Genomic DNA, 10,345 nt, shown 5'->3' on the forward strand with positions numbered 1-10,345 from the left:
AATTGACTTACAAGCAAACTGCAACGGTTTGAGTTTAATGCAATTGCAGATTCCAGAATGACGCTACATGTGTGATCTCTGATGTTGAGAGACAGCCACTGAACACAACGTAGACGAAGGTTCTGATAAAGACGGAATATTTGTACTCGCACACAAGCTGGATTTTCTGGTGAATTTTTTGTTTGATTTCGTGGTGCTTACCTGGCAGTCATACTTATCGCTGACGCGCAACAGCTCGATGACTTCTAGCGTGTGAGAAACACTTTCTTCAGGATTTTCTTCTTCTGGGAGGTTTGAGTTGAGGACTGGGCAACTGAAACAGGAATGAGATTTGCTAAGAGAGATTTGCTAAGAGAGATTTGCTAAGAGAGATTTGCTAAGAGAGATTTGCTAGGAGAGATTTGCTGAGTGATTTTGCCCACCAATCGGTATGCAGAAATTCGACGAAATTCACTAATGTTGAAAACTTCATATCAGATAGACCAATTGCTGGTATCGAACTCTCTTCAAATGGAGAGCTAAACATCGTTTGAAGGACACGCGATCGAGCAGATAATACGAAACGGGATGCTTTGATTGAAGGACCACCAAATTTTAAAGGGCATTTGTCATGGAAGCCTTGAGTGGTCTAGAACTTGACCATTCTCACTCGTTCAGACATTTCTCGCTCACCTTGTGTCTCTCGTCGTACATCAACTGATCCTCCTAATCGACTGTTGCTACTCGCTTGAGAAGCTGACGTCTCAGAAGAAGGCACATCGCTTGCTGCGATCTTCTCATCCTTGGGGGATCTATTGAGATAAATGAGGACATCACGATTCGATGGATCTTCTGCGAAGGCTTTGAGTTGAGCTTCAAGGGAAGTCTCTTCAATCTCATTCTCTAAGACACGAAAACCGGTTGGAACGCTCTTAATTCCCGTGCAAACCTGAAAAAGATGTTGTTAATTGAAGCTGTGTTTTACTTGCTGTAGGCAGTCTTAGGCTCTGTTTAAGAGTTCACATCTAATTGTGAGGATGATAGGATCCAGTCTTTACTGTTCCTATTGTGGTCTGAGAGTATCTCTAATCATCAAAGTCTAACCTCAAGATCGCATCGCAACCGAGAACGTCATCAGAAAGAATATCGAAGAAATCATCCATTTCATCTTCACTAACAAGACTGAGAGAGTTGTAATACAGCGATGTCTGAAACCTAGTGATCATAGAAAGCGAAGATCATCATTTAACCTGAAAATGATTCCTACCACTTAAATCCCTCAAAGCTTCTTTGGAACTCAGGAACTGTTCAAAAACCACGTGGTGAAAATGCAGTGGCTCTGTTCCCCACCTGGTAGCCCAGAGGAATTGATCACTGTGAAAGTTGCTTTCGCCGTAAGGCTTTCTTTATTGCAACTAACAACTTTGACGACGATGCCTGGTAGCGGCGAGGGTCAACACCTTCCATCAAACATAATCGCTAACCAGGCATCCCGTTAGTGGGATCCACATCTCGAATAGATGTCTCTCGATTGGGAAACAACATTAGGTACCATCTTCCCGCATGAGTATTCCCGAATTCCTCAGATTCCAAGAAATTTTGCATGTGAGGGAGAGCTATACGAACAAAAATGTTGAAAAAGCGGTTAGTACCAAGAAAGACATGCTCACCTGCCAATGGGCAAGATCGCGAAGCAGGCGGAAATTGCTGAGAGCCCAACAGAACGACACCCGATGGACCTCTGCAACCGTTTCTTGATGACCGAGGGGAAGATGCTGACAGGGAGAGCTTGAATGTCTTGATAAGAATTCTGGTGCTTTCATCAGAAAAAGAGTCCAGAGGGAACTTGATGGGAGAAAACGCCATCTTGCTGTCACGCGAAGAAATGGATCTGTTCGGGCTTGATCGACGAGGAGAGGCAGTTAATCTCCCTGGCAATGAACTCTTGCCTGTGGAGCTCAACCCATAGCTATGTGCTGTTGGTGAATACTCCAGAACGACAGCTGGGCTGGAGTTGCGACAAGAGCTTCATCTGGTCGCGAAATGGTGTTTCAGGTGACTCACTGTCTCCGCTCTCTGATGCTGTTTCTCTCTCCGTCAGTTCTTGATTATCTGAACGGCTCAAGCGACGCTCTGATAAAGTTGCATCAACAGTCGAGCCTTTTGTTGATGGCCCTGATACGGTGGGGAGTGAATGACCCCCTGATTGATGAAGGACGACTGTTGACGAGTCATGAACTTCGTTGGCCACCCTATGACCCTATAGGAGTCAAGTGTGGTTTAGGGATTGAAAAACGTCTTGACCACAAGATTATTTTCCAGCGGCGTTTAAATTTTCACCACATGCAAGTAAATCCAAAAAAATGCAGCAATCCTTAAATGCGAATGGTGTTGTGCCTATGCAGCTTGCTTTGTGTTCGTGGCGCATGGCTGGCTGTCCTGCCAAGGTAGCATGCCCCTGCAGTCTGCAGATTTTGTGGGAGAATGACATTTTGTTGAGCTCTCGCAAACTTTTTAGCGCTAGGCCCTTAATTACATCGTCAAGACATCCTCCAGACACCAATCGGCGTTTAAAGCCAAGTTCAAACAATAAAAATAGAAAAACTACAATCAAAATATCACTACAGTTTGACCCCTTTTGGGGCCAGAGAAGGTTGATTAGGTTACTTGACAGGTTCAGCGCGGTTCTTGCTTCTAAAATTCCGTTGTTCGTTTTCCTTGATTACCACTTTGAAGAACGCTACCATATTATTAACGCCTCCAATTTGAGGTTCAACTGCAGGAGTAAGCTTGATTTGGGAGATGATGGCGATCACTCACCTTTCGGACCCGCATTGCGCGCCATCTCGTTAGCTTGGGCGTCCTTTTGGTCCCATCTTAATTTTTCAATCGGAACGAATCGAAAACCATCTCTATTTGCGGCCTTAGGCTTGACAGGTTCAGCGCGGTTCTTGTTCATAGAATTCCGTTCTTTGTTTTTCTTGATTACCCCTTCGAAGAACGCTACCTTCTTCTTATAATCGCCAGGTTCTGCAGGAGTAAAGCTTGATTTGGGGGGATAATGGCGATCACTCACCTTTCGGACCCGCATTGCGCGCCATCTCTTCAGCTTGGGCGTTCTTTTGGTCCGCAGCTCGACCAGAATGAAAAGAGAAAATAAAAAAACAGACAAAAATCCAAAAGAATCTCATAGACCTTTAATTTTAAGATGAGTCCTTTTGAGGACAATGACGGACCAGACATTTTAGGATCTGTAAAGAACAGGATGTTGACTTAATGACCAGATTATTTTACTGTCCCAAAACGAGATTTTGCGCACTACACAAAAAACTCACTAACAAAAACCCCTATCAAATATTGTTCTGAGATTGTTCGCTGTACCATAAGAGGGTTATGAGCCCCCCCAGTTCTCTTTTAAACCCTCGTTGCAGAACTTGAAATTGTGTTTTTATTTTCTTTCACCATGCGCCAAACCCGTCCCCGATGGCTTCACAAAACTCACAGGCACCGGAAATTTTCACATTTGGTCGGATGAGATAACTCAGTGGCTTCAATTCAATAGCCTGGAGCTTTATATCACTCCAGCCAGAGCCTACAGAGACAAATGCTCACCCGGAACCAAAGAAACCTTCGGGATGGACAGCAACCAATGCCAAGAAAGCAGCTTCCATCATCTTCTTCTCAGTCGGCACAGAGCAGAGACATCATCTGCAGGATCTTCCCAAAGATCGTCCAGATCTCTACTACGCAGCCCTCCAGAACAAGATTGGCAAAAAGAAGCTGATAAAGGCAGTTCTGTTCGAGCCATTGATGAAGTTCCAACTGACGGACACCAATATGGACAACCAACTGTCGAGGCTATCCAATATTTGGATTCCCTTGAAAGCAGCCGTTTCCGCTCTACCAAACGAAGTCAAGACCTTCGTCCTCTTGCTGAGCATACAAAGCCGGTTTCCTGCTCTCATTGATCAGCAGAACCAGTAGCGGCAATCACGCATCAGTATCAAAGTCCAAGGCATACAAAGGCAGAAAGAACAAGAATGAAAACAACAATAAACACTGGGCGCCCCATCAGTCGACCAATGCGCGTCCTCTAGCAGCACCATCAAGAAGATTTGCAACTTTTGTGGTCTACCTGGCCACACTTCAGAGGAGTGTAATACGAGAAGAATTTTCAATCAGCGGAAAAATCAAAATCAGAACCGAAGTACCAATTCAAACCAAGAAAAGGTACACCTCGCCTGCCACACCAGTCATGAGGCTCTTTCAACAACGCACGCTTCCCATGCTCGTGTCGCAACACCTGAAACGGTCGAGTTCGTCATCGACTCGGGAGCTATGCGAACCATAGAATCCGTCGCCACCACACTTTCAACGTCGGGCCTCGGAGTAATCAAAGTTGCTGATGGACGCACAGTACCTGTGACATCAAGTGGGACGATTTCTGGGGTCACTTCACACTCGTTCGGACGATCCGCCCTCAATCAGCGTTGAAAATGTGCTAGTTTGCCCTCAGATGGCCACAATCTTCTGTCGGTTTTTTCAACTCGCATCCAAGAAAGGGGTTCATGATCATGTTCAAGGACAATAGCTGTCATCTATATCCACCTGAACATCACCCGGACGTCGTCTACAATGAAGATACCATTGACATAATCACCACGTCAACAACTGGGGTTTACAAGATCAAGGTTGACCAGACACTTTCCAGCTTTTGAAGCAAGATCGAAGTCCACAAGAGAGGCTGTTCTTCGTCACTGCAAGCTTGGGCACGTCTCCAAGAAAGTCATGAAGCTCCTCGGGTATTCTGTAAATTTTCCTTTCTGCAAAACTTGTGCTCCAAAGCAAAATTACTGTGTTGCCGTTTCCTCGCCAACATGAGCGATATGAACCCTCGGCCGGAGAAGCTGTTTGCGTGGATCTATTTGGACCAACTCGTCACGAAGGTCGCGAAGGAGAACTCTATCTCCTGGTCATGGTTTGTTACGGTTCGGGACGGAACTTTGTTAAAGCGTTGAAGCACAAATCAGAGGTGTCATCAACTCTTCAGAACGCGCTTTTGACATGGCAACAGGAATGCAACAGATTTCCGCGGTACATTCAATCCGATCGAGGAGGGTGAATTTCTTGAATCCGAATTTCAAAACTTTTGCGCTGATCACGGCATTCAGATACACATGTCTGATGCGCAGTCCTCACAATCAAACGGACTCGCAGAACGCGCAATTCGGAATGTTATCACGCAAGTCAGGTCGATGCTAATCGATTCAGGACTTCCTTTGGTTTATTGGCCCCAAGCAGCGCGCCATGGCATGTACATTATTAAGAGAATCCACGCGAACAACAGTATTCCTCTGATGCACTGGTTTCCCTTACACGATTCGTCACGCGCCACTCTAAGCATACGTCCGATTTGGATGTCGAGTATGGGTACACAACAGAACAACTGACAAGCTTGCTCCTCGTTGCTGATCCTGGTGTATTCCTCTATCACAACGACAATTCTGGAGTGTTTAAACCACATCCTGACACACAATGGATTGCTCGAAGACCGTCGGCAACATGATTTTCGACGAAAATGACATGCCTTATCGTCTTGACATTCCCATTACACTCAATGACGCCTTTCCATTTTCAGAAACTTCAGATTTCTTCTCAGATTTCAACATCACGGAAGAGATACCGCAACCAACCCATCCGCATCCACTGCCAGTATCTCTTCGACTCGCGCCTGATTCCTCACTCTTGCCAGTGCCACCCAACGCTCAAGCCTCAGCCTTCAACAGCTTCAGACAGTGCCACTCCTGAAGTCTCAACGCGCGTTTCCCAACGGTCAACCAAAGGCAATCGCTACGAAGAAGTGATACAAGCAGTAGAAAGAGGGAGGTGTCTCACCCACAAATGCATTCTCAGCCTTGGGCGACTTTCTTCCCAAAGGCAACAGACAAAGAAAGGGCGAAATTTGATGAACTCGATGGTATGAACTCGTTGAACCACCAAAAGGACAAAAAGTCATTCCAACATTGTGGGCTTTGGAAAATCAAAAGAGATGTTAACGGCGTCCCCATCGACTACAAGGCACGGCTTGTTGCTCAAGGAATTTTCCCCTCAGCACAAGACGCTCCAACTTATGCAGACATGGCATCATTTCCAACAGTCAGAACTGCTCTCGCTTTCAGCATTCAGCACAACTTACGACTAAAGCATTTTGACATTTCTTCAGCATTCATCAATGCTCCAATTGGACACGAAGCGTACGTCTACCAACCAGAAGGATACATCGATCAACAACGACCCGATGCTGTATGGAAGGCTGCGAAAGGCTATGTATGGACTCGAAGAATCTCCTCACCTCTGGAATCAGTTCATCTTTTCCATTCTCCGAGATTCAAGAATCTATCAGCAGTCCAAAAATGACCCATCGCTTTGGTTCTAGCTGAATCAGTCATCTGGGGAGTTGAAGCTCTGCTTGTCGTATTTGTGGACGATATCGTCGGGGGTTTCCTAAACGAGAGACATATGCAATCGTTTGTAGAACTAATCAACAACAACTGTCTGAAGATGACTGAGTCAGCACTAACAAAATTGCTTGGGATGGACATTGATTGCTCGAAAGACTGGTCAAGAATTCACGTTTTCAGTGAATCCTTCATCAGAGATCTCCTCCTTAAGTATAGTATGTCTGATTGTAATGCGGTTGCAACTCCAATGGAAACAGCTATTACTTTTCACCCAGAAGGGGACTCCTTCTGACGATTTTCCGTTCGCATCCCTCATTGGATCCCTTAATTTCTTGGTCAACACTACCAGACCCGATATCGCTTTTGCATTATCCCAACACGTCAATGCATTTCCAGCAAGTACACGTGATTGCAGTTAAACGGGTGCTGCGATACCTTAAGGGTACATGCCTGGGCTTACATACAAGAAAAATCTAGATTCTGGAGGAACGATCACCTGTTACGCCGACGCATCGTTTGCTTCTACCCGTGATTGGAAGTCCATGACAGGCGGTCTCATCATGCTAAACCGTCAAGATTCACCAATTATTTGGGAATGCAGCCGTCAAACGGCAACAGCGACATCAACGACGGAAGCTGAAGGGATTGCCACTTTCATCCTTTGCCAGAAAGCACAGTTGATCACAAGCTTATTGCAAGAAATTGTATCCTCATGTACAACGACAATCAACCGCTTCTTGATCTTCTCAACGTCAACGGTCACATTGTCGCACGTCATCGGGCAGTTGGATCGAAATTAGCCAAGCTTCGGAAATGGTCTCAAAATATTAACGAGGAAGCACATAAGATGGTGTTCGCTTATGTTTCAACTGAAAGAATGCTTGCCGATCTTCTTACCAAGCCCCTGGCAGCTCCACGGTTCAAGATCCTCCGAAATTCCTTCATGAACGATTCTCTCTCTGCTCCATCAATGAGCTCAGACGAAGAAGTATGATTCGCTACAATCTGGGGAGGTGTTAAGATCCTGACTTAATTTTACTGGTTCATGTCCCAAAACGAGATTTTGCACTACACAAAATATCACTAACAAAAACCACTATCAAATATTGTTCTTCGCTGTCCCAGAATACGCTGGACTGAGTCAGAACTACGCTGGATAAGTTCAACAATTTAATCAATGTTTGTCATGAAGTCAGAACCAACGAGTCAGTACTCTTGCTCCTACTGGACGAAGTTTGTGTAAAACAATTTGTTGCCAACCAGGACACTGTCTTATTCAGTTTTCTGTCTTTGAGGTGATTTGGTACGCGCAGGAGCAATCCTCCACCCCGTATATATCCGTGTGTCCAGATTTCCATGCCCTTGCGAGCAAATGGAGCTCCATCCTCGAGATAAAAAATATTTTTATTCTCTTGGAGTTACGCAATTTTTAAGCCAGATTTAGGAGGAAGATTTCTGAGACCCTTGAACCAAACGCATTTTCCAAAAATAGCTGGTTTGTCCGAAACATGACACGCAGACCTGCAAGACGTGCCGTGCCGCTGAACCTCCAGTTGGTTAGTTGGTTCTTGAAGTTGGTTCAAGTAATTTTTCAAGGCAGGTCGTTTTCATGACGTTACCTTCTTCGTAATTTTTTTCTGAGCTTTTCAAGTTCCCATGATGATGTGCCCATGTTTGCGGCTACTTGTCAGCATTGTATTCTTTTTTTTGGTGAACGGAAAAGGAGACAGCGACGAAATCAAAACATCAGAAACTGGTTTAGTTGGTTCTCTGGATTTTAGCGATGGGGGACCGGATTAAAGTTGACGAGTTCGTGGGATGGCTGACAGCAAATTTAGAACGGACGAGTGTTGCGACTGAAAGATTCCCGGAAAGACGGAAGGAGAAGGCACACGAATTTTTTCTTAAACTTGCAAAGCTGGAAAAAGGTTGTTCTGTGAGACAACAATTATTTGCGGTAATCGATCAAGGAATTGTTGATCACTTTGTGCAAATTTGGACGATCAATTCAAGAGCTTGTTTTGACTCTCCTCGACGAATGGAGTGGAAATCGTTAAAGAAGAAAGCTGAACATTCCGTCCTGATTGGTCCCGCTGTTTTCGGTGAACTGGAATTTTATGTGCGAAGGAAAACGAGCCCCGAGAGGAAGATTGCTGATATTAAGGTTGCATTGAACAGCACCTTGCAGACGATAACAGCAATTGTTCAGACTTTATGGAGAGAGGTTCGTTCAATGGCTCGTGTTTGGTGATTTTCGGGCTTCCTGCAATTCGCAGGCTTCTAATTCAGTTCCTTATTGGTTTCGTTTTTTTGTTTAGGAGGGCGATTCACTCTATTTTCCCGACGTGCCCGTATTATTCCGATCAACCAAATCAAGGGACGTTCCAACTGTAACCAGAGAGACAATTATGTATGCTATTCGTCGCGCAATAAATGACTATAAAGATGCCACAAGGATTAATCTCTTCACTACACCGTAAGACTTCATGCAAGAGCAAAACGGACTCTTTTTCTCTTTAGTCAAATGGCATCCGCTCGATCTGGCATTACAGAAGCCTTAGATGCTTTTTTCTCCATCAATTACGAAAACATTCCTGCTCTCGTTAATGCAACAGAAGGAAGTAATGGTGCAGTGGTCCCAGAGTTGTACAAGATTTTTGATGGCATTCTGGAGATTGGAAAAGCCACAGTTCAAGTTGCATTTCCGGTACCTCACCCCATTACTGATGGCCCAATCCGGACAACAGATATTCAACTGAAGCATCCAACAATTCCTCCACATTCAATTTCCCTTTTCGCAACATCCTTTTCCAACTATGGAACAACCAGGGCTTTGTCAATGGCAGTCAAGCGTTACTGCACGGAAGAGAGACTAAAGCGGGGTGTTTGTTTGTTTCCATGTTTCAATCCTGAATGGCGTCAAAAATGCCAGATAGGAAATGCATTTGAATTAGACCTGAATTCCTCTAGAAAACTGATTGAGCCCGTTGATAACGCGTTGGAGCGTCCAGCAGGCTTCTGTAGTTTACAGTTGAATCCAGCAATTCAATTAGCGCGACTGAGAGGAATTTGCGAAGAAGTGAGATTGAATTCAACAAGCGAAAGTGATTTCGACAGAGTGAAGATCGGAACTTGTCAAGAGGTAAACCCTTGTAGAGTGACGCTCACCATGTATGTGCGGCCCAGTAGTAATTCTGGAGCTAATCCGTGACTTGACATTCATCTGGATGTCACTTATTAGATAAGAACACCATCTAGCTGCATCACAGATCCGTAGTCATATTGTTGATCTGATTCTATGAGCACTTGAACACGGCAACATCATTCCTGGATCTTCTGTTTTTTTAGATTCGTGGTATTGGAGATTCACAAAAGTGCGCAAAATTGATCCAATCTTCAATTATTCAACAACAATTTCCAGCGAATCAAGACGCAATATTTGTGGGAGCAAGTGTTCCCCAAGAAGTGGGAGATGTAAGTGGTTCATTCTGCTTCGTTTTCTATTGCGACTTTTCAGAGCAATCTCTTTCGTATCAAGACAAAATTGCGCGTCGTTGGCAGCAGTGTGAACAACATCGTGCATGAATTGAGAAAAATTGGGTGGCTTCCAAGAGAAATCGAAGACAATGTTCACAGTAAGAACCATTCGGGGGAGCACACAATTTTTTTTTTAATATTGCTTGCTCAGGACATCCAAAAAATTGCGAACTCAGTTTGCCAGATGGACGTTGATTTGGTGAAAATGAGGCTCGTAGCTCGATCACCTCCACCTCAATTATCTTCTAAACTCAAACACTCCGGAATGGGCAATTCCTCTGACTTACAATACAATACACGCCTGCTTCAGATTGACGTATGTGGTTCAATTGCTAACAGCGCTGGGCCTTGATGCAACTACAGCAAAC

The 10,345-nt window shown here is 44.7% G+C and overlaps 1 protein-coding gene across 1 annotated transcript; it reads left to right on the plus strand.

The window, feature by feature from the left end:
• Positions 1–8,848: 8,848 nt before the first annotated feature.
• LOC129618034 (putative nucleoside-triphosphatase) lies at positions 8,849–10,025 on the plus strand. The gene is made up of 3 exons (XM_055532960.1): positions 8,849–8,916; positions 8,961–9,582; positions 9,789–10,025. The coding sequence occupies exons 1-3, from the start codon at positions 8,849–8,851 to the stop codon at positions 10,023–10,025; spliced, it is 927 nt and encodes a 308-aa protein (XP_055388935.1).
• Positions 10,026–10,345: the final 320 nt, after the last annotated feature.

The sequence above is a fragment of the Condylostylus longicornis genome, unplaced genomic scaffold, assembly GCF_029603195.1.
Source record: "Condylostylus longicornis isolate FDR11 unplaced genomic scaffold, ASM2960319v2 ptg000720l, whole genome shotgun sequence".
Classification (NCBI taxonomy): Eukaryota; Metazoa; Arthropoda; class Insecta; order Diptera; family Dolichopodidae; genus Condylostylus; species Condylostylus longicornis.

What these genes read in the sequence shown, in the direction of transcription:
- LOC129618034 (XM_055532960.1), top strand. Translation starts at nt 8,849, where the DNA reads ATGTATGCTATTCGTCGCGCAATAAATGACTATAAAGATGCCACAAGG. An exon ending in ATTAATCTCTTCACTACACC is followed by an intron (nt 8,917 to 8,960) that starts GTAAGACTTCAT and finishes TTTTCTCTTTAG; the next exon opens with TCAAATGGCATCCGCTCGAT. An exon ending in AGATCGGAACTTGTCAAGAG is followed by an intron (nt 9,583 to 9,788) that starts GTAAACCCTTGT and finishes CTGTTTTTTTAG; the next exon opens with ATTCGTGGTATTGGAGATTC.